We start from the raw sequence: 24,264 nt of genomic DNA on the forward strand, positions 1-24,264 counted from the left end.
TGGTTTTGATAATGTTGTGCTCTTGTTTTCATTCATCTCAAAATATTTATGGATTTCTCTTGCAATTTCTTCTTTGACCTATTTAAGTGTGTTGCTTAATCTCCATATATTTGTGAGTTTTCTCTGTTCCCATCAATTATTGATTTCCAGCTTCATTTCATTATGATCAGAGAAAGTGTTCTGTATAATTTCAAACTTTTTAAATTTATTGAGAGCAGTCTTCTGAACCAACAGTCTATCCTGGGGAAGGATCCATGAGCACTTGAAAAGAATATATTTCCTGCTGTACTAGGGTATAGTGATCTTTAAATGTCTATTAATCTAGTTTATTTATCATATTTCCAAGCTCTCTCTTTCCTTATTTATCCCTTGTCCATTCTATCCAATGATAAGAGTGGTGTATTTAAGTCTCCAACTATTAACACAGAGACATCTATTTCTCCCTTTAGTTTTGCCATTGTGTGCCTCAAGTATCTTGGGACACCCAGGTTATGTGCATAAATATTCATTAGAGTTCTTTCTTCTTGGTGAATTGCCCATTTTATTTATAATGACCTTCATCTCTTAAAATACTACTGCATTTAAAATGTAATTTTGGGCGGCGGACTTGGCCCAGTGGTTAGGGTGTCTGTCTACCACACAGGAGGTCTGCGGTTCAACCCTGGGCCTCCTTGACCCGTGTGGAGCTGGCCCATGCGCAGTGCAGATGCACGCAAGTAGTGCCATGCCATGCAGGGATGTCCCCCGCATAGGGGAGCCCCACGTGCAAGGAGTGCGCCCCGTAAGGAGAGCCGCCCAGAGCAAAAGAAAGTGCAGCCTGCCCAGGAATGGCACCACACACACAGAGAGCTGACACCACAAGATGATGCAACAAAAAGAAACACAGTTTCCCGTGCTGCTGACAACAACAGAAGCGGACAAAGAAGACACAGCAAATAGACACAAAGAACAGACAACCGGGATGGGGGGGAAAGGGGAGAGAAATAAATAAATCTTTAAAAATAATAATAATAAAATAAAATGTAATTTGTCTGTTATTAGTACTGCTACTCCAGATCTTTTTGGTTACTATTTCCATGGAATATCTTTTTCCAACCTTTCACCTTCAGACTCACTGTGCCCTTACACCTGAGGTGAGCCTCTTGAAAACAGTTTATAGATGGCCTATATTTTTTATCCATTCTTTCAGTCTATGTCTTTTGATTGGGGAGTTCAATCCATTAACATTCAATGTTATTACTGTGAGACATCACTTACTTTGTCCATTTTATCCTTTGGCTTTCCACTGCCATATTAGTATCATCTGTCTTTTTACCCTTTAAGTTTCCCTTAGTAATAATCTTCATTTCTACACTCTTCTCCAAGTCTCTCACCCTTGTCTTTTGTTATAATGTGCCCCCTTTAATTTCTGATTTATTTGTATCTTCTCTCAATTTTTCTTTTTTGGTCAGTTAAAGGTTTGTCAACTTTACTGATGTTCTCCAAGAACCAGGTTTTTGTTTTGTGGATTATCTATTTTTTATTGTTGTTGTTCTCAATTTCACTTATTTCTGCTCTAATTTTTAAAATTTCTTTCTTTCTGTATGCTTTAAGATTGGTTTGCTTCTATTTTTCCTAGTTTCTCCAGGTGTTCAGTTAGGTCTTTGATTTTGGCTCTTTATTTTTTAATATAGGTATTTAGGAATATAAATTTCCCTCTCAGTACTGCCTTCACTCTATCCCATGAGTTTTAATAAGTTGCATTCTCATCTTCATGGTCTTGAGATACTAATTTCTCTCATAATTTCTTCTTTGAACCCCTGATCATTTATAAGTATGTTGTTTGGCCTCTACACATTTGCAAAATTTCCCCTTTCCCACCTATTATTGATTTCCAGCTCCATTCCATTATGATCTGAGAAGCTGTTTTGTATAATTTCAATCTTTTTATATTTATTGTGTCCTATTTTGTGCCCCTATATGCACTCTGTCATGAAGAAAGATGCATGAGCACTTGAGAAGAATGGATACCTGCTGATTTGTGGTGCATTGTTCTGCATGTCTCTCAGGTCCAGCTCATTTATCAGATTGCTCAAGTTCTATGTTTCCTTATTAATATTCTGTTTAGTTTGTTCTTTTCATGTGAGTGGCATGTTGAAGTCTCCAACTATTGCTGTAGAGAGTGTATATCTCCTTTCAGTATTTCCAGAATTTGCTTCGTATATTTTGGGGCACCCTGGTTAGGTGCAAAGATACTTATGACTGTTACTCCTTCCTGGTGGATTATCCCTTTCATTAATATATAATGGTCTTCTGTATCTCTTTTAACTGGTTTTGCATTTAAATTGTTTTCGCCAATCTTAGTTTAGCTATTCCTGCTGGTTTTTTTAGATACTGTTTGTGTGAAGTATCTTTTTCCAACCTTTTACCCTCAGAAAATTTGTATCACTGAGTCCGTGAGTCCCTTATACACAGCATATGGATGATTCATGTTTTTAAATCCAGTCTGCCAGCCTATATCTTTTGATTGGGGAGTTTAATCCATTCATATTCAATGCTATTATTATAAATTAATTATTTACTTCCACCACTTTTTCCTTTGGTTTTCTATGTCTTATTTTACTCTTTTGACAATCCTTTCTGATTATCTTTACTTCCATACTCTCCTCCAAGCCACTGTCTACTGTCTTTCCTTTTGGGCTGCAGAACTCTTCCAGTGCTTCCTGTAGAGCTGGATTCTTGTTTATAAACTCTCTTAGCTCCTCTTTAAAGGATGATTTTGTCAGATAAAGAATTCCAATAGCCTACCTTACAGAAATAGAAAACTCAATTACAAAATTCATTTGAAGGGAAAGGGGACCTGAATAGCCAAAAACTTCCTAAAAAATGAAGAATGAAGTAGCAGGACTCACACTTCCTAACCCTGAAACATATTACAAAGCTACAATGGTCAAAACAGCATGGTACCGGTGTAAAGATAGACACATTGACGGATGGAACAGAACTGAGAATTCAGAAATAGACTCTTATCTCTATGGTCAACTGGTTTTTGAAAAACTTACCAAGTCTACTTTACTGGGACAAAACAGTCTCTTCAACAAACTGTGATGGGAAAACTGGATATCAATAACCAAAAGAATTAAAGAGGGCCCTTCTCTTACTCCCTATATAAGAATCAACTCAAGGGAAATGGATGTGGTTCAACCAATTGGGCTCCCATCTACTATGTCCAGGGCCTCCTAGTGAGGGCAAGCTGGCCCACACAGTGAGCTGGCCTACGCAGAGTGCTGGCCCCATGCAGGAATGTCACCCCATGCAGGAGTGCCAGTCAACACTGAGAGCTGGCACAACAAGATGACACAACAAGAGACAGAGAGGAGAGAAAATAAGAAGACATAGCAGAATAGAGAGTTAAGGTGGCGCAAGAGTAATCATCTCTCTTCCACTCCAAAAGGTCCCATGATCGGTTCCCAGAGCCACCTAATGAGAATACAAGCAGACAAAGAAGAACACACAGTGAATGGACACAGAGAGCAGACAATGGGGGGAATGGGTGGGGGATAAATAAATCTTTTAAAAAAAAAAGAATCAACTCAAAATAAATCAAAGACCTAAATATAAACTCCTAGAAGATAAAACAGGGAAATGTCTTGAAGATGTTATGGTAGATAGGGGTGTCTTAAACTTTACACCCAAAGCATGAGAAAAAACAGAAACAAAAAGATAAATGCAACATTCACAAAAGTGAACACTCTGCACCTCAAAGGACTTTGTCAATACAGTGACTCAATGGGAGAAAATATTTGGAAATCACACATCTAATAAGAATTTAATATCCATGATATATAAAGAGATCCTACAACTCAACAATAAAAACATAAATGACCCAATTAAAAAACAGTGAAAAGAATTGAATAGACATTTGTCCAAAGAAGAAATACAAATGGTGAAAAAACCCATGGAAAAAAAAAAATGCTCAACATCTCTAGCTGTTAGGAAAATGCAAATCAAAGCAACAATGAGATATCATTTCACACCTATTAGAATCACCACTATTAGAAAGACAGAAAACTACAAGTGTTGGAGAGAATGTTGTGGGAAACAAAGCCATGTTGTTTCCATGGAAGCAAGTTACTTCCTTGACCACTGAGTCAAACTGTCCCTTGTGATTATCCGTGCAGATCACAATCTTGGCAGGGAAAGCACACCTGCAGGCAGAACAATAACATATAGAACAGAACGACCTGAGTAACAGGATTTGTGAGTATAGTTACTGATTTTTATAATAATAGTTCCCGTAAAGTTTGTTGGTGTTCATCAATCATTAGTTAATATAGAATGAGGTAAGGGTAATAGGTAACTTGATTTTATGCTGAATGTCACGTATGTTAGGGGTATATATACTAGCCCCTCGACTCAATAAAGTTGTCTGATGAGCTTGAGAAATCAATGCTCTCAGATCCCCTGAACCCAATCTTTCTTTGTCTTTCATTCCCGATACCTCGGGTCACCGACCAAGACTCTGACAGGATGTGAAGAGACAGGAATGTTTATTCATTGTTGATGGGAATGTGGAATGGTACAGTCACTTTGAAAGACTGGCATTTCCTAAGGAAGTTAAATATAGATCTGCCATGTGACTTGACAACACCACAACTACGTATATACCCAGAAGAACTGAGTGCAGTAACACAGACATCTGCACGCCAATATTCATAGCAGCAGTATTCACAATTAACAAAAGACAAAAACAAATCAGGTGTCCACCAACTAAAGAGTTGAGAAACAATATGTGATATATACATATGATGGAATATTATGTGCTGTGAGAAGAAATAAAGTTGTGAAGTATATGGCAACATGGATGAACCTGGAGGACAGTATGCTGACTGAAATGGGACACAAAAGGACAAATATTGTATGACTTTGCTATTATGAACTAAATATAATGAGTAAACCCACAGAGTTATTAACTAGAATATAGGTCCCCAGAACACAGAATGAGGTTAGAGAATGGAAAGCGGAGGCTTAATCCGTACAGAATTCGTAAAAAAAAATGTTTGTAAATCTTTGAAAATGAATAGAAATGATGAAAGCATGTCATAGTTTTTGTAACTAGCAGTGATAATATATGGGTGATAGTGGTGGAAAGGAAAGTCTAAGGTCCTGTATATCATTAGAAGAAAAACCAAAAATTGAAATATGGGGCTGTATAGCATAGAGAACCCTTGTGTGAAAAATGAATATAGGCAATATTGCATATATAGAACTGTTTTTCTCTGTAACAGAACAACTGTACACTAATGTTACAAGATGTTAAAATCTGGGTGATATTTGGGCAAAAATAAAACCAAAGCAAACTATGGACAGTAGTGCATAATTATTAATAATTATTAATAATCTCCCATCAATGGGGAATAAGGTAATATGCTAAGTGAAAGAAACTACACAAAAGTAGTATATATTTGACTCCATCTATACAAAATATAAATACAAATAAACTGCAGAGATGGAAATAGTTACGTATGGCAGGGGGAAAGTTAGAGAGTTTAAGAGGTAGCTGCTAAGGGTTGGAGGCTTTTTTGTTTTTTGTTATTTATTATTATTGGGGTAATGGAAACACTCTGCTATTGATTGAAGTGATGAATATACATCTTTGTGATTATACCAAATACCACTGATTGTATACTTTGGATGGCTGTATGCTTTAGGAAAATGTTTCAATAAAACTGATTTTTAAGAAAAGATCTCGAGGGGGCAAGATGGCGGCTGAGTGAACATCCCTGTTAGAGTCTTCTGCAGGGAATCGGCTGGGCGGCGTTGGAGACTCTTTGGGACCGGATTGTTTCGGGATTTTTGCTGGTCCGGAGGTGTCTGGACATCGATTCGGAGGGAAGGTAACAGAGAGGATTCGTCTGTGAAATATACACGGAGATCCCAGCTACCTGTAGAGGATTCCCTTCTTGGGTAGGCGGAGACGAGGCATCTAGCCCCGCTCGGTGGGGCTGAGCCAGGCCGGGCCGCAGCGGCGGCGGACGCCGGAGCCGGGCCGCGCTGCGCCGGCGGTGAGCGGGGCCGGGCGGGGCCGAGCCAGGCCGAGCCGGGCCGCGGTAGCGTTTGGAGCCGGGCGGGGCCGGTGCAGGCCCCGGCTGCGGGCCGCGGTAGCGCTTGGAGCCGGGCGGGGCCGGTCCAGGCCCCGGCTGCGGGCCGCGGTAGCGCTTGGAGCCGGGCGGGGCCAGTGCAGGCCCCGGCTGCGGGCCGCGGTAGCGCTTGGAGCCGGGCGGGGCCAGTGCAGGCCCCGGCTGCGGGCCGCGGTAGCGCTTGGAGCCGGGCGGGGCCGGTGCAGGCCCCGGCTGCGGGCCGCGGTAGCGCTTGGAGCCGGGCGGGCCCGGGTCAGGCCCCGGCTGTGGGCCGCGGTAGCGTTTGGAGCCGGGCGGGCCCGGGTCAGGCCGCGGCGGGTACGGAGCCGGGCAGGGCCGGTCCAGGCCGCGGTGGCGGGAGGTGGACGCCGGAGCCGGCTGGGCCGCTGTAGCGAGCGGAGCTGGGCGGAGCCAGGCCAGGCCAAGGCGGCGTGAGGAGCCGGGCAGAGCCGGTCCAAGCCTCCGCGGCGGGCGGAGTCGGGCCTGCGGAGGGGTTTCTGTTTTTTTTTGTTTGTTTGTTTGTTTGTTTGTTTTTTGTTTTTTTTTTTTTTTAATTTTACTTAATTTTTTTTTTTTTTTTTTTTTTTTTTTGAGCATCTGCAGTACTGGGGAGTTCGTGGGCCCTGGGCGGCCTATTGGGGGTTTGTGGGAAGGGAGGTGCTTGCAGACCCATTTGGGCAGACAGACGGGGGGGTTTTTAGGGCAAAGCGGGGGGAAGTTGTTGTTTTAGATAGTGTTGCAATTGTGACACGTGTGTACCTGTATCTCTCTTCTCCCTATCCGTTCCCCACCGTTTGCCCATCCTCTTTTTCTTTCTTCCTTTCTTCTTGCCTTTCTTTTTTCTTTATTATAATTAGTTTGTTTTTTTTTTTTTTTTTTCGGTTTTCTCTTTCCCTCTTGTCCCTCATCTTCCACTTATTTTTACTTTAATTCAAGTATACAATAGGTGCTACAGGGAACACCTCACATTTGCTGGGTTTTCCCATCCTCCACTGCCTCATTTCTGTGTGAACTGATTTAGGCTACCTACATTATCCCCCTTCCCCTGCATCTTGATATCCACTATCATCTACTGTCTCTCCTATATTCCACTCCCCACCTCCCGTTCTTTGATCCACAAAGTGTCTAACTCTTAATTTCTAATACCTTTGTTCTGTTTTCTGTCTATTATCCACTCTTGAAACTATTACCTTTCTTTTCTTTTTCCCTCTCTCATGAAAACAATAGCTGTGTAGTTCATACCATATTCCTCCCAAATTCAGTCATCAACTTCATAAAAGGTACTCTACCTACAGCTATAACCCTATACAATCTACATGAATCTAACCTCCATCCTTCCAGATCTCATATTCCTGCTTTATTAACATACATCACCAATACAACTTTACACTTTTCCCTTGCTTACACAATTGCCTTTCCCCAACACTAATACTTTCGTCTAAAGTGAACTTAACCAACAACAAGTAACTAGAATAAGAAGAAAAAAGTGACAAAGAGAAGATATAACACCTGTGCAAAAATAACAACTAATTAACCTCCAAGAGCAGACAAAGAAGCTAAGGAACTGATTAAATTCGTCAAAATAAAGAGATGACCAGAAAGCAACAAAAATCTACGAACCAAACCAATAATCAGGAAAACATGGCTGAATCCAATCAACAAACCAATAATCACGGAGGGGAGCAAAACTTGGCACAAGCAATGAAAGATCTCAGAACATTTATCACCGACAAATTTGATGCAGTAATGAAAGAGGTTAACAACATGAAGACATCACTTGGAGGGGAAATTGCAGACATACGCAAAAACATAACAGATATGATGGGAATGAACACCACAGTTCAAGAAATCAAAAATACACTTGCAGCAAATATCAGCAGACTAGAAGAGACAGAGCAGAGAATTAGTGATGTGGAAGACAGTACATCAGAAATCAAACAGATAGTAGAAGGGGTCAATAAGAAGATAGAAAAAATCCAATTAGGATTTAGGGACCTGAATGACAATGCAAAACGCTCAAACATACGTATTATAGGCATTCCAGAAGGTGAAGAGAAGGGAAAGGGGTCAGAAAGAGTGTTGCAGGAAATAATGACTGAAAACTTCCCAAATCTACTGAAAGAGACAGATGTACATATCCAAGAAGCACAGCGCACTCCACAAGTCATAAACCCCAACAGGCCCACCCCAAGACATATACTTGTCAAATTATCCAATGCTCAAGACAAAGAGAAAATCCTAAAAGCAGCAAGAGAAAAGAAAACCATCACATACAAGGGAAGCTCAATTAGATTAAGTGCTGATTTCTCTTCTGAAACCATGGAGGCAAGAAGACAGTGGTATGATATAGTCAAGGTACTAAAGGAAAAAAATTTCCAACCAAGAATACTCTATCCAGCTAAACTAGCATTCAAACATGATGGAGAGTTCAAAATATTCGCAGACAAACAGAAACTGAAAGAGTATACCAACAAGAAACCTCCCCTTCAAGAAATTCTAAAGGGAGTTCTGCAGGAAGAAAGGAAAAAACAGGAAAGGCAAAGTTGGAGGAGAGTATAAGACCAACAACAACAACAAAAAAGACAAAAAAAAATATACAAACAAAATATGACAAACACAAATCCAATCAAAATATGGCTAACACAAATAATTCCTTGATAGTAATAACACTGAATGTCAATGGATTAAACTCACCTATCAAAAGATTCAGACTGGGACACTGGATAAGGAAATATGACCCATCCATATGCTGTCTACAAGAGACACATCTTAGACCCAGAGACGCATGGAGATTGAAAGTGAAAGGCTGGAAAACAATCATACAAGCTAACAATAACCAAAAAAAGGCAGCAGTAGCTATATTAATATCAGACAAAATAGACTTTAAATGTGAAACAATTGTGAGAGACAAAGAAGGATACTACATTTTAGTCAAAGGGAAAATCTGTCAAGAAGATCGAACAATCATAAATATCTATGCCCCTAACAAGGGTGCCTCTAAATACGTCAGGCAAACGCTGGAAAAACTAAGTGAAAGAATAGATACATCTACAATTATAGTGGGGGATTTTAATACACCACTATCAACTCTGGACAGAACATCTCAAAAGAGAATCAACAAAGAAACAAAACATCTGAATAGTATATTAGAGGAGCTCGATCTAATAGACATATATAGATCGCTACACCCAAACACAGCAGGATATACATTTTTCTCAAGCGCACATGGATCATTCTCCAAGATAGATCATATGCTAGGCCACAAAGAAAGGCTGAACGAATTCAGAAAGATTGAAATCATACAAAACATTATCTCTGACCACAGTGGAGTCAAGCTGGAGATTTGCAAGGGACAGAAGCCCAGATTTCACACCACGATTTGGAAATTAAACAACACACTCTTAGAAAAACAGTGGGTCAAAGAGGAAATCTCAAAAGAAATCAATGACTACCTTGAAACAAATGATAATGATAACACAACATACCAAAATTTATGGGATGCAGCAAAAGCAGTACTGAGAGGGAAGTTTATAGCCATAAATTCATATATCAAAAAAGAAGAAAGAGCAAAAATTGAAGAACTAACTGCACATTTGAAGGAATTAGAAAAACAACAACAAAGTAACCCAACAGGAAGAAGAAGGAAGGAAATAACAAAGATAAGAGCAGAACTAAATGAAATAGAAAATAAGAAAGCACTTGAACAGATAAACAAGACCAAGAGCTGGTTTTTTGAGAAGATTAACAAAATTGACAAACCTTTAGCAACACTAACAAAGAAAAAAAGAGAGAAGATGCAAATACACAAAATAAGAAATGAGAAAGGCGATATCACCACTGACCCCACAGAAATAAAGACTATCATAAGAGGATATTTTGAAAAACTATATTCCAACAAAAATGACAATCTAGAGGAAATGGACAAATTCCTAGAAACACATAAACAGCCCATATTGACAAAAGAAGAAATTGATGATCTGAACAAACCAATCACAAGCAGAGAGATAGAATCAGTTATTAAAAATCTCCCAACTAAGAAGAGCCCAGGGCCAGATGGCTTCACAGGTGAATTCTATAAAACATTCCGGAAAGAACTGACACCAATCCTGCTGAAACTATTCCAAACCATCGAAACAGAAAGAACATTACCCAACTCCTTCTATGATGCCAACATTACCCTAGTACCAAAGCCAAACAAAGACATCACAAGAAAGGAAAATTACAGACCAATTTCTCTAATGAACCTAGACGCAAAAATACTTAACAAAATACTTGCTAATCGTATTCAACAACACATTAAACGAATTATACACCACGACCAAGTGGGATTCATCCCAGGTATGCAAGGATGGTTCAACATAAGAAAATCAATCAACGTAATACACCATATAAACAGATTGAAGGAAAAAAATCACATGATTATATCTATTGATGCAGAAAAAGCATTTGACAAAATACAGCACCCTTTCTTGATAAAAACACTCCAAATGATTGGAATACAAGGAAATTTTTTGAACATGATAAAGAGTATATATGAAAAACCTAAAGCCAATATTGTTTACAATGGAGAAATCCTAGACTCCTTCCCTCTAAACTCAGGAACAAGACAAGGATGCCCACTGTCGCTGCTCCTATTTAACATTGTCTTAGAAGTACTTGCTCGAGCACTGAGGCAAGAACCAGAAATAAAAGGCATTCAAATTGGAAAGGAAGAAGTCAAAATTTCATTATTTGCAGATGACATGATCCTATACATAGAAAACCCTGAGAGATCTACAACGAAGATTCTAGAACTCATAAATGAGTTTAGTAAAGTCGCAGGTTATAAGATCAATGCGCAAAAATCAGTAGCATTTCTGTACACCAATAATGAGCAAGATCAGGAGGAAATCAAGAAACAAATACCATTCACAATAGTAAATAAAAAAATCAAATACTTAGGAATAAATTTAACTAAAGAGGTAAAGAACTTATACACTGAGAAGTATACAAGATTGTTCAAGGAAATCAAAGAAGACCTAAATAAATGGAAGACTATTCCTTGTTCATGGATAGGAAGACTGAACATTATTAAGATGTCTATCCTACCAAAATTGATCTACACATTCAACGCAATCCCAATAAAAATCAACGCAGCCTTCTTTAAGGAACTAGAAAAACTAACTATGAAATTTATTTGGAAAGGAAAGAGACCCCGAATAGCCAAAGACATACTGAAAAAGAAAAACGAAATTGGAGGAATCACACTACCTGACTTCAAAACATACTATAAAGCTACGGTGGTGAAAACAGCATGGTATTGGCATAAGGAGAGACATATAGACCAATGGAATCGAATTGAAAGCTCTGATATAGAACCTCACATATACAACCACATAATATTTGATAAAGCCACCAAACCCTCTCAACTGGGAGAGAGTGGCCTATTCAACAAATGGTGTCTGGAGAACTGGATAGCCATATGTAGAAGAATGAAAGAGGATTACCATCTCACACCTTATACAAAGATCAACTCAAGATGGATCAAAGACCTAAATATAAGAGCCAAGACCATAAAAACCTTAGAAAGCAGTGTAGGGAAACATCTACAGGACCTTGTAATAGGTAATGGATTTATGAATATCTCACCAAAAGCACGAGCAGCAAAAGAACTAATAGATAAATGGGACTTCCTCAAAATTAAAGCCTTCTGCACCTCAAAGGAGTTTGTCAAGAAAGTAAAAAGGGAGCCCACACAGTGGGAGAAAATATTTGGCAATCATATATCTGATAAGAAACTTATAACTTGCATATATAAAGAACTCCTACATCTTGAAAATAAAAAGATAAACAATCCATTTAAAAAATGGGAAAAAGACTTAAACAGACACTTCTCCGAAGAAGAAATACAAATGGCAAGAAAGCACATGAAAAAATGTTCCAAATCTCTAGCTATCAGGGAAATGCAAATCAAAACCACAATGAGATACCATCTTACACCCATAAGATTGGCAGCTATGAAAAAAACAGAAGAATACAAGTGCTGGAGAGGATGTGAAGGAAGGGGAACACTCATCCACTGCTGGTGGGAATGCAGAAGGATCCAACCATTCTGGAGAACAGTATGGCGGTTTCTCAAAAAACTAGCCATAGATTTGCCATATGACCCAGCAATACCACTGCTGGGAATATACCCAGCAGAACTGAAAACAAGAACACAAACCAATATATGTACACCAATGTTCATAGCAGCATTGTTCACTATTGCCAAAAGTTGGAATCAACCCAAATGCCCATCAACAGATGAGTGGATCAATAAAATGTGGTATATACACACAATGGAATACTACTCGGCTGTAAGAACAAACACACTACAAACACATGTGATAACATGGATGAATCTTGAGAACCTTATGTTGAGTGAAGCAACCCAGACATTGAAGGACAAATACTACATGACCTCAATGATATGAAATAAACAAGCTGCCCTAGATAGCAAGAGACTGAACGATAGGCTTGCAGGAAATCGGAGGGTGGAGGAAGGATATGAGCCGATGTCTGCAGGGGTGGAATTTAAGACGAGATGGTGGTAAGTATGAACACAAAGAAGAGATAAAAGGGGGGCAAGGGGTTGCCTTTGCTTGGGGCTTTGCGGGTTTGAGGGTGGCTGGGGAGGGACGGGTGGGTAACGTTGCCCAAAAGTGGGGGGAGGGAGGGGTAGCATACGAACCAGGAGAGGGTCAGGTGTTGGTGGAGAGTAAAATGCCGAGAAAATCATATCAAAATATAATAAAGAGGGTTACCTGTTTAGAATGCTCGGAGGGGAGGGTCTGATGCAGGACGGGCTCCTGGGGAATGTCTAAATGCTCATTCTGCCAGAGTGGGTGACACCATGGGGTAGAAACCCAAGTAGTGAGAGTGGGGGTGGACCCACATCCTGGGGAGGACTAATGCCATCCAATAGAGGGAACGGTATCCCTCGAGAGAAAGGGTGGCTCCCAGGGCATTGGGGCAGTTGAGCAAGTTAGGCCCTGAACACTATTCCATCTATCTCTGGAAGTGGCTCCTCAGGAAACGGAGGTTGGCTATCACTGAGGGCACCAAGGTGGAAGGGAAAATGGACGTTAAATGTGTGGAACCAAAGTAAATGGGGGGTAAGAGAGGAGTTTCTTGAGAGTACACAAGGATGGATATAAAACATGTAATATTACACCATAACATATAGGAGATGACAGACTGATAATGTAAACCATAATGTAAAACATAGGATAACTAAAAATGTAAAGAACTGTGTATCCTAAAGTATGCACCATAATGTAAACACAGATGTCACCTTGTTAGAAAGCTAATGTCTCAGACTCTGTACATCACTTTAAGTAAATATGATATGAATAGGGCGTAAGAGTATCACTGTGGAAGGGAAAAGGTTTTCTGGTGGATGTGTGGGAGTGCTGTATATTATATATATACATTGCTGTGGTCTAGGACTCCTGTGAAGAAAAGCTGAATAATTAGGGGGGGGCGAAAAAAAAAAAGAAAAAAAAAAAAAGAAAAAAATAGGATGTGGAATTTTTTCAAGTCAACATTCTTTATCTAAGTTCTTTATCTAACTTTATCCAAGTTCTTAATCTATCCTTTAAACTCATCGCTATATGCCATTCCCTAGTAAGGGACCATGACATTATATTGGGCTTCAAATTTCGGGGAGTTCTGGATCACAGAGTGTTTCAACAATGGCAATGGAGGGATACTGGTATGGGATACCAATGACAGGTGATATATGACTGACAGGGAGCTGTACAGAACATATGTCCAGGGTGCATGGTAATGTTTGGATATACTCATAGTGGCAACAATTAAAAACCACAGTAGGGGGGGTACTGGGTTCCTGGCCAGTGGTGCTCTGTCGTGGTCCCTAGGGGAGCAGCGACAGTCTCCCAGGTACAGTGGTGGGGACCGGGAGGGAGTGAGGGTTCAACAGTGAGCCCCTGATACTAATGACTATGCTTGTGAGCTGATAAACCCAAAATAATAACAAGGCCTAGAGCAACTTTGTGCCTGGGAATTTCCTTCTGTCAGCCTTCATGTTACTCAAATGCGGCCAGTCTCGAAGCCAAACTCAGCATGTAAATGCAATGCCTTCCCCCCAGCGTGGGACATGACACCCGGGGATGAGCCTCCCTGGCAACGAGGGACCACTATCAACTACCAACTGATGATGCAACTGGAAAATGACCTTATACGGAAGGTTCAATGCGGATCAGCAGAATATCCATGTCTACATAAAATACCATGACTTTAAAATGCTGTTTGACCTAAAGTAAGGGGGAAATGGAAAGGAGAAATGAGTTTATATGGCTACGAGTTTCTAAAAAAGAGTCTGGAGGCTGGCAGAAGGTTTGCCCTCATGCACAACTGAGCAGAGTCAGAGAGACAGATAAAGCAGATACAACCCCCAGATATTGGTTCCTTTGAGGGCTAAAGAGACCCATGGGAGTTATGGTCATGGCCGATGGGGTTAACTACCAGGGCAGATGGCCCCTCTTTGGAAATGGTGTTTATGTGTGATGAATCTGGACTCAGATGGGATCTCCCTTCATAAGACTTTCATGCTAATGTGCTGGAGGTGCAGTTAATGTTGGGGTTTAAGATATATTTAGGGGATTTGAATCTCTGGACTGACAATGTGATAGCCAGATCCTGAGCCTCAACAGACTCCAGCACCTACAATCTGATTTATTGGACTTACCACACTCAGCTAAGATGGAGGTGAAGAAGGACAACCAGCACACCATGGAGCCTAGAGTGATTACAACTGAAAATGGGAGGATTGCATCCAGCATCCAGGTGGAATCTGAGCCTCCTCTTGACATAAAGGTGCAATGGACACAACCAATCCAGTGTCCACATAGAAGAGGTGGCATTGGATTGGGAAAAGCGGACATAATGGACAAAGGGTATGGGGAAAGGCAGGAAGAGATGAGAGGTGGAGGCGTCTTCGGGACATGGAGCTGCCCTGGATGGTGCTTCAGAGGTAATCACCGGACATTGTAAATCCTCACAGGGCCTACATGATGGAATAGAGGAGAGTATGGGCCATGATGTGAACCAATGTATATGAGGTGCAGAGGTGCCCAAAGATGTACTTACCAAATCCAAAAAAAAAAAAAGAAAAGATCTTGGAGACTGTCTTCAACCCAACATCCTTCAAAACAAAATTTATATTTTTTTGATCAGTTTAAGGCTCTAGTAGATATAATGCTATATTATTTCATTAGAAAACCAGTATAAATTTAGGAAGCACACACTCAAGTAGAATAAAACTGTATATTTACTTAATATTGTTAATTCCAAAGACATACCTATTTTTATTTTACTAATAATATTAAATAAATATTAAATTAGGCAGACATTATGCATTACCTACAGGAAAAAAAGAACCTTAGCCATGTGTCCTTGGGCAAGTCACTCTGCCTCTCTGAACCCTATTTCATCATCAAAAGGATGGTGATACCTTCTCAAGGTCACAAGGTAGTTTGAGTGGTTACTATCTGCACTGCTAGTGTGACAATATACCTCATTGTTTGTGGGGTACATGCACTTTGCTTGAAGAACATTTTGGCAGTAGCCATAAAAATCATAGATGAATTTACTATTGTCTCAAAATTTACCCTGTGGCTATACCTGTGCATGTACACAAAGAATTTATTCAAAGGGGTTCACTGCACCACCATCTTTATAACTACGGCCTGAAAACAAATATCCATTGAGAGGGAACTGGTTAGATTAAGTATGGTGTACCCACACCATGGAATACTACTAATTCATTAAAAAGGATGGAGTACAACTATATATGTTGTTGAAAAATCTTCTAAGATATATTATGATATAAAAAGAAAATCATAAATAGTATAACCCCAAGCAATCACAAAGGAAATAATCAATTAAAGATATAGGAAAGAATGAAAGTATATACAAACACTCACCAAATTGGGGGAAAGGCCGGGAAGTCCCTTTGGCAGCTGATCAGAGTACCAATTGGAAAAACAGTCCCAGTCACAGAATCCCCTCCTGGGTGAGACTTCAACCAGAAGGCAAAAAAGGACCCTTTTTATAAGAGATCAAATCTATGATCTGAGGGTGGTCATGCTGAAGCAGGCTAATAAGATAGGGAGTTAATAGATGGATCTAGAACGTGGCGAGAGACACGGGCATCTGGACATCTGGAACCCCCAAGATGGCTGCTGGAGGAGCCCCATCACTGGGATTCTGCTATCTAGAACAAAGACTTTTTCCTGGGTACAAGGAAAAGCCTGGATATTTTCTAGAAACTTTATCATTAGGTCCTCACTAAGGAATTAACGGGTGGGGTAATAAATCCAAACAGCAAACAGCTGGAGCCCCCTCCCCCTCCACTAGCAAGGGGGTGGAATAACTAGCAATTCAAAAGCAAACCGCCAAGTTTGAGCTCTCTCTCCTTACTCTTTTGCCTGCTGACCTGTCCTCCTCTCTGTATGCCACTGTCACCATTTTTCCTCTGCCATGTGGCCATGCAAGTAACCCCGGGGACTTATAATCTATAATGGGAAGTTGTAGCTTGTAAATTAGCCCTCTTCATCCCTTTTCATCCCCTTCCTCACTACCTGGGACCCCTGCTCTGTTATTTTCTGTTATTTTCTCCCATTTCTCTTTCCTCCCTATCTGAATAAATTACTGGCCTAACTCACCCGGCGTACTTTTAAAATTCATTTCTCCAGCATAGCCAAGAACCTCGATGGAATCCGATAACAACTTGTCATTTGTCAGCTCCCCCTGGAACAACAATGCCCATCTCCAGGGGAATGGCCAGTTCCCCCAAGGAAGGACATGATGCCCCAAAGTGCTCTATTTATACATGGTACACTGAACAGGAACTTGAAGGTTTTCGGCTTTTAGTTTTACAAGGAATACAAACAGGGTGTGTAAATGCCATGTCTGGTAACTTGTTCTTTTCACTAGATGAGGGGGTTGCCTGCATAGCAGGATTACAACATTCCAAAGGACAATGGATAAATTAATCATTCATAATTCTAGGCTAAAACAGCAGACACTATTGATAAGAAAGCTTATGAATTCATGATTCTTAGTAATTTTCTTATAGTACATCAGGTATACATGAAAAAAACCACAGCTAACCTCATACTCAATGGTGAAATACCAAAGGTTTTCCCTCTAAGATCTGGAACAAGGCAAGGATGCCCACAGTCACCACCCTTTTTTAACACTGTATTAGAAGTACTTGCTCATACACATAAGCAAGAAAATGAAACAAAAAGCATTTATATTGGAAAGGAAGAAGTAAAAATTTCACTATTTGCAAATGACATGACCCTACTTGCAGAAAGCCCTGAAAAATCTACAACAAAGCTTCTAGAGCTGATAACCTAGGTCAGTAAAGTGGCAGGATATAAGATCAACACACAAAATTAAAATTCAGTTCACTAATAATGAGCAATTTGAGGAGGGAATCAAGAAAAAAATTCCATTTACAATAGCAACTAAAAAAATCAAATATCTTGGAATAAATTTAACTAATGATGTAAAGGACCTATACAGCATTGTTAAAGGAAATCAAAGAAGAGAATAGTCCATGTTCATGGATTGGAAGACGAAATATCATTAAGATGTCTGCCCTACTCAAATTGATTTACACATTTAATGCAATCCCAATCCAATAAAAATTATACCAGTAATTTTTTTATTGAACTGGAAAAGCCAATTATGAAATTTATTTGGAAGGGCAAGGGAAGCCAAATAGCCAAAAACATACTGGAAAAGAAAAATGAAATTGGAGGAATCATGCTACCTGACTTTTAAGCATACTACAAAGCAAAAGTGTTCAAAATGCATGGTGTTAGCACAAGGTTAGACATACTGACCAATGGAACTGTATTATACATCTGATATAGATCCTCGCACATACAGCCAAGTGATATCAACAAGGTCACCAAGCCCAATCAGCTGGGACAGTATAACCTCTTCAACAAATGTTGCTAGGAGAACTGGATGTTCACATTCAAAAGAATGAGAGAGGATCATCACCTCACTCTACACATAAATTAAGTCAAGATGGATCAAAGACCTAAATATAACAGCCAAGACCATAAAGCTCCTACAGGATAATGTAGGGAAGCATCTACAAGACCTTATAGTAGGAAATGGTTTCATAAACTTTATAGCCAAAGCACAAACAATGAAAGAAAAATAGATAAATGGTACCTCCTCAAAAATAAAAATGTTTGTGCTTCAAAGTAGTTTGTCAAGAAAGTGAAAAAGTAGCCTAAACAATGGGAAAAATTGAGGAACCACTTATCTGATAAGGATATAATATCTAGCATATATAAAGAAATCTGTATCTTAAAAATAAAGACAAATCACCCATTTAAAAACAGGCAAGAGACTTGAATAGACACTTTTCCAAAGAAGAAATGCAAATGGCTAAAAAGCACATGAAAAAATGCTCAAAATCATAAGCTATTAGGGAAATCTAATCAAAACTACAATGTGATCATCTTACACCTATTAGACTGGTTGCTATTTAAAAAACCCATAAAACTACAAGTGCTGGAGAGGATTTAGAGGAAAGTGAACCCTCATCCAATGCTGGTGGAAATGTACATTGGTACAGCAATTGTGGAGGATGGTTTGGCAGATCCTCAGGAAGCTAACTATAGAATTGCCCTATGATCCAGCAATCCTGCTACTAGGTGTATAATGAGAAGAATTGAAAGCAGTGACACAAACAGATATATGCACACTAATGTTCATAGCAGCATTGTTCATTATTGCCGAAAGTTGGCAGTGTCCACCAACAGATGAATGGATAAGCAAAATGTGTTATATACATACAATGGAATATTACTCAGTTGCTAAAAAGGAATGGAGTATTGACATGTGACAACATGGATGAATCTTGATGACCTTATATTGAGTGAAGTAAGCCAGTCCCTAAAGGACCTCACTGATATGACCTAAGCATAATGTGCAGACTCACAAGGAGCTAAGAGTCTGAAAGACAGGTTTCCAAGAGACAAAAATGAGAGTAGAAAGTGGTGAGCAGATGTTCAATCTGGACAGAATGTATGATATAAGTGGAAGGGGGTTGTCTGGCAGTGGATGGGGGTGCTGGTGGTGCAGGGATGTGAAAAGGATCGATGGTGCTGGAATGTGAGGGCAATTAGGGTTGGATTGGACTATCCATGGAATTGGGTGGAGGGCTGGAGAAAGGAACAGGTGAACTCTGCATAGATGTAGGTATGTGGTTGAAGATACAATTGTGGGAATGTTCTTTCAGCAAATATGTCAGGGGAGGGTCACTGGTTCTGGGTTTGGTGGTGGGGGCTTGTCTGGGAAAGGATGCACCTAGACAGGCTTCTATGGAACATGAATGTGTTCATCTTGTCATAGGGTGTTATCTCAGTGGGTGGAGACCCAGACAACAAACAAGAAATTAAACTCCCATCCTGGGGAGCCCTACTACAGTCTCAAATAGAGGGGCAAGAATCTCTTGAGTATATAGGCAGTGCCTAATTAAAGAAAATAGACTAATATATCAAGGCTTCAATATTAATGCAGATTTCAAGAATTTTATTCTTGAAAAACTGAAACTTGGTGGTTACCATAGGTTCCAAAGAGAGAGGGAGGGAAAACAGGGCATTTTTAGGGAATTGGAATTGTTCTGCATGATTTTGCAATGATGGATGCAGGCCATTATATATTTTGTCAGAACCTGTAAAACTGTACAGTTCAAAGTATAAATGATAATGTAAACTACTCACCCCAATTAGTAGCAAATCTTCAATATTTGTTCATCAACACTAACAAATTTACCATGCTCTTGTGTTATTAATAGGGGAAAATGGGAGAGGGGGAGATGGTATGGTATATGGGAATCCCCTACAATTTTTTTTCCCCTACATTTTTTATGTGACTTTTCTGTAACCTAAAGTTTCTTTGAAAATAAAGAGGGGGGGGCGGGGAAAAGACACTGGGGGAACATACAGAAGAAAGTGCAAATATACATGAGATAACAGATCTTACAGTGATAAAAGGCATAATGCAACAAATTTTTCTTGGCTTTGTTTAGGGGAAGGTTTTGGATTACAGAAAAGTTAAAACTATGGCAGGGAGGATCACCGGTACTGGTGTCAGTGGTAGGGGGAGGTGTGGGGAAGGATGTACCTGATGCATGCCTCTATGGAATATGAATGTGTTCTTGCGGTTATGGGGTATTATCTCAGTTGGATGGAGGCCCAAACAATAAACAAAAAAATATTAAATTCCCATCCTGGTGAGTTCTGTTACATTCTCTAATAGAGTGGTAAGAATCTCTAGAGTACAAGGTACTGCTTAGTGAAAGAGGACAGACCAAAACACGAGATCCTTGATATTACTGCTTGTAATTATGAACTTTATTCTTGCAAAATTAAAAGTTAGCCTAGCAATATATACTATGAGTTACCTCCTAAAAACCTCATTGCTCAACTGTAGCCTCTCTCTAAGCCAAACACAGGGTATAAGCTCACTGCCTTTCCCCTCCCTACCTCACCCCCCCACTCCACAGCACTGGGACATGACTCCAGGATGGGTCTCCCTGGCACTGAGGGATTATTACCCAGTGCCAACTAGCAATACATTTGGAAAAAGACCTTAACCAAAGGGGGAAATATTAAGTACAAATGAGTTTTTATGGGTAAGAGATCTCAAAGTGAGTTGGGAGGTCATCCTGAAGTTATGCTTATGCACATCTCAAGAAGATCTCACTGACTCCCATAGTAAACAAAGCCTCAGGGCAGAAAACCCCAGGAAATCAGTACTCCATCAATGGGCCTTACCATGGAATATATAATAACCTATTTCCCCAATATAACAGTTAAACTCACTTATAATTTCCCAACACATGGTTCTTCTTCCTCTTTTATAATTAGCACTATACCCATTAAATATATGTCCCAGAAACTTAAATCTTTGATCTGTTCATATGCTGGTTGACTTGCTCAGCGAAGCTGCCCAGCAGAGTTGTAGTCAACACCGACTCTCCAGTTCATCGGACTTACCCAGGACAAGTAACAAAATGACAATGATAGACAATGTCCATCCCTCAAAACACAGAGCATTTACAATTGCAAGCAAAAGAGCTCACCCATCTAGCACATGGGAACTAACCTCCCTCTCAACTGGAAGCAGAATGGGCATCACCATCCGCAAATCCTCAAGATTAGGGAATGAACAAACATAAGGGAAGAATGCAACATGGACCTAAGTAGACTTATTATTTCAGTAATGGAAAAACTTGTAACACTGATATAAAGACAGTGGTCACCAAAGGTTATGAGGGGACGTGGAGGGAAGCATATGTGTAACATGGGACATTTTTCAGACACTGGAATTGCTCTGCATGATATTTCAATGTCAGGTACAGGCCATTATACAGTTTGTCAAAACCTATAAAATTGTACGGTACAAAGTGCAAGCCACGATGTAAACTATAGACCATGGTTAGTAGAAATCCTTCAATATTTTTTCATCAATTGTAACATATGTACCACACTAATGAAAGATGTTATTAATAGGGGAAAATGTGAGAGGGACAGGGGATGGAGTATATGGGAATATCCTATAATTCCATTGTAACTTTTCTATAATACTTCTTTAAAAATAAACTTTAAAAAAATTACACTAGGAGGAAAGAACTTGCTTTTGTTCCATTTCAACCTCACTATAGGCACAGTTGGACTAGAGAATCACATAGATTCATAGAAGAGTTTAGAGACCTTCGTATAGTAGTCCACATGCCTCCATGAAATACACGTTACCTTAACAATGCACGTCCACTTTCAGATTTAAGACCCTGGTGCTGCAAAATTCACAACACAAATACATCTTGGTCTTCTCTTCATTTATACTCTCAATATCACAGACCCTTGGGTACTAACAACAAATGATAGTATTCCTTGTAATGGATCTGTAAAAAAACATCACCTTGGATGCAGTTATATTGCTCTGCCAGGGTATATTTTTACTGTGGAGGCTTTGATAAGATGTTTGCCTGGAAAGTAAACTGCCTTAGTACCTGGTAAATGTCTGGGCAAACTGCACTTTGTTTCATCACAGTCCCTTAGGAGTTTATAATGAATCGGAAACTCTCACTGGACTATTCCCCTCAATCTACATTTTCAGGCAAAACAGGATTTACCCAGTTAATGAGTCTGGGTTTGCCTCTTTGGGCAGATTATTGCTACCTTGGCTTGGGGTTAACACAAATGAAAACTTGATTAAAAATATATCAATCACAAAAGGTGAAATACTTAAGTCTTAGAGCTATAGCTGCACAGTAAGTCATTAAATTTATTAGGTAAACTTATTTTAGACAACAGCATTGCTATGCTTGATTACTTATTAGCTGAACAGGGAGGCACTTTTGCCATTGCCAGCATCACATGTTCTACTTGGAAAACACTTCTGGGGCCATTGAAACACAGGTGCATGAAATAATTAAACAGGCCACATGGCTTAAACAGGTAAGGACTTCCTCAGGCCCTGATTTGATCACTTTGGTCTCAGTTGGTTCAAATCATGGGGGCCTGGGCTTAGGAGCATAATATGAGCTAGGCATTTAGGCATTCTTACCACTCATAGGACTCATTACAGTCTCCCTGGTGCAGTTTTCTCCCAAGCGTTTTGAATGTGTGTCACCTGCTGCTTGTGAACCAGCAAATGATTTCTTTATGTCTGGGATGATATAAAAACGATGATCAAGGAAAAATTACAACATGAGAAACTATGAGTGCAACATGAAAACAACCTTCAAGAACTGAGGCAGTAACTGGAAATGGTGCTTAACACTTTAAATTTGATCATAACTATCAATGGCTCAGAACCAGATCAAACATAGGAGAAATTGTTAAATAAATTAAGTAGGCCCTAGATGGAGTCTCCCAGGCTAAACTCCACACCAGCAAACTGAAGCTTAACCAAGTTACTATCTCTTGTAAATGCTCCTTTTCCCAGAACCTGAAACATGAGAACAACCTGTCATAAGTTCCCAGCTTCCTTCCTATGTTCCTTCCCCAGGAATCTTGCTGTGGTCTGTCCGGTTTTCTGCAGAATTTTCTTCCCAGCGCCTATGATTTCTTTAAACTCTCTTCCTCACTCAGTGTCCCATTTTCCTTTCACTTTTCAGTTCTGGGACCCTCCAGTCTCACAGCAGTTCAGTGTAACCCTCCCCACTTTTTTCTGTGAGGCTTTCTGCCTCAGGTTTCTTCCCTGCTAGGCTATCCTGCCCTGGGTAGTCAGAGGTGTCAATCCCTAACGGCGGGTCCCTCCAGGGAAGTCCCTTCTGCATTTAGGGAGTTCCAGAGACAGTAGCCGAAAGTAGCGAGGGCACAGCCCGGCCGCCGCCTTTCTGCTGCAGATCTCCCTCTCCCCCAGCCCACTGGGGCCCTTTTGCTTTCACCACTGCTCAGCAGCTTGGGCTCCACCCGGGTCTCAGGGACTTAGGTCGCCGTATAGGGTACGTGTGGGCTCTGACTCACGGCTGTGAGCGCCTACAGAATCTGTGTCCGGGTGAGAGGGCTCGGCTGCTGCTGCCCTGGAGAACTCCCGCTTCGTGCGGGACGCGGCGACGGGAGGGGAAGAGCACGGGCAGATCGGCGCAGAAGATTCCTACCTGATATTTTCCCTCTTTCTTCAGTTCGGCCTTTGTGAAGTGCTTCTCCAATCTCTTAACATCCTCAGGAGTTCTGGAATTGGCCCTTATATTCACTAGAACTCTGGGGAGATTTTTGGCAGGGTTGCCTTCCGTCGCTGCGTTGATGACGTCACGCCTCCATTGTTGATTGTTGTCGCTTGGGTATCACTTTTGCCCATGATATAATTTCTCTTTTTATAACTTTCGTATGTTTTATTAAGAAACACTGTAGTGTTATAGTAAAATATAGGATGCAGTTATTAAAGCATGTAGGGTCTTCTAAATATATTCATTTTTAAAATCTTTACCCTAATAACACTGAGATCCACTTAAGGTGTTTAAACAGTGAAGTGGCATGCACAGATCCTTATTTTGAAAAGAAACTCTAACTTTACTATATAGACCAGATTAAAAAGAGTAAAAGTGAAGTAGATTTAT

General features: G+C 40.2%; 1 protein-coding gene across 4 annotated transcripts in view; it reads right to left on the reverse strand.

Annotated features, from left to right (window-relative positions):
• LOC101423060 (zinc finger protein 596-like) overlaps positions 1–23,966 on the reverse strand; it is an 88,718-nt gene extending 64,752 nt beyond the window's left edge. The window contains exons 1-2 of one of the 4 annotated variants that reach the window (XM_071215067.1): positions 23,806–23,960; positions 22,767–22,868 (exon numbers count right to left, since the gene is read on the reverse strand). Coding sequence is in view for 1 of the 4 variants with exons in the window: in XM_023585608.2 (XP_023441376.2) it covers positions 22,767–22,782 (16 nt within the window). In the remaining 3 variants the exon portion in view is untranslated. Of the gene's footprint in view, positions 1–22,766; positions 22,869–23,805 lie in introns of all 4 variants that reach the window. The other 3 variants (XM_023585608.2, XM_004482014.4, XM_012521011.4) reach the window with 3 other exon arrangements.
• Positions 23,967–24,264: the final 298 nt, after the last annotated feature.

The sequence above is a fragment of the Dasypus novemcinctus genome, chromosome 5, assembly GCF_030445035.2.
Source record: "Dasypus novemcinctus isolate mDasNov1 chromosome 5, mDasNov1.1.hap2, whole genome shotgun sequence".
NCBI lineage: Eukaryota > Metazoa > Chordata > Mammalia > Cingulata > Dasypodidae > Dasypus > Dasypus novemcinctus.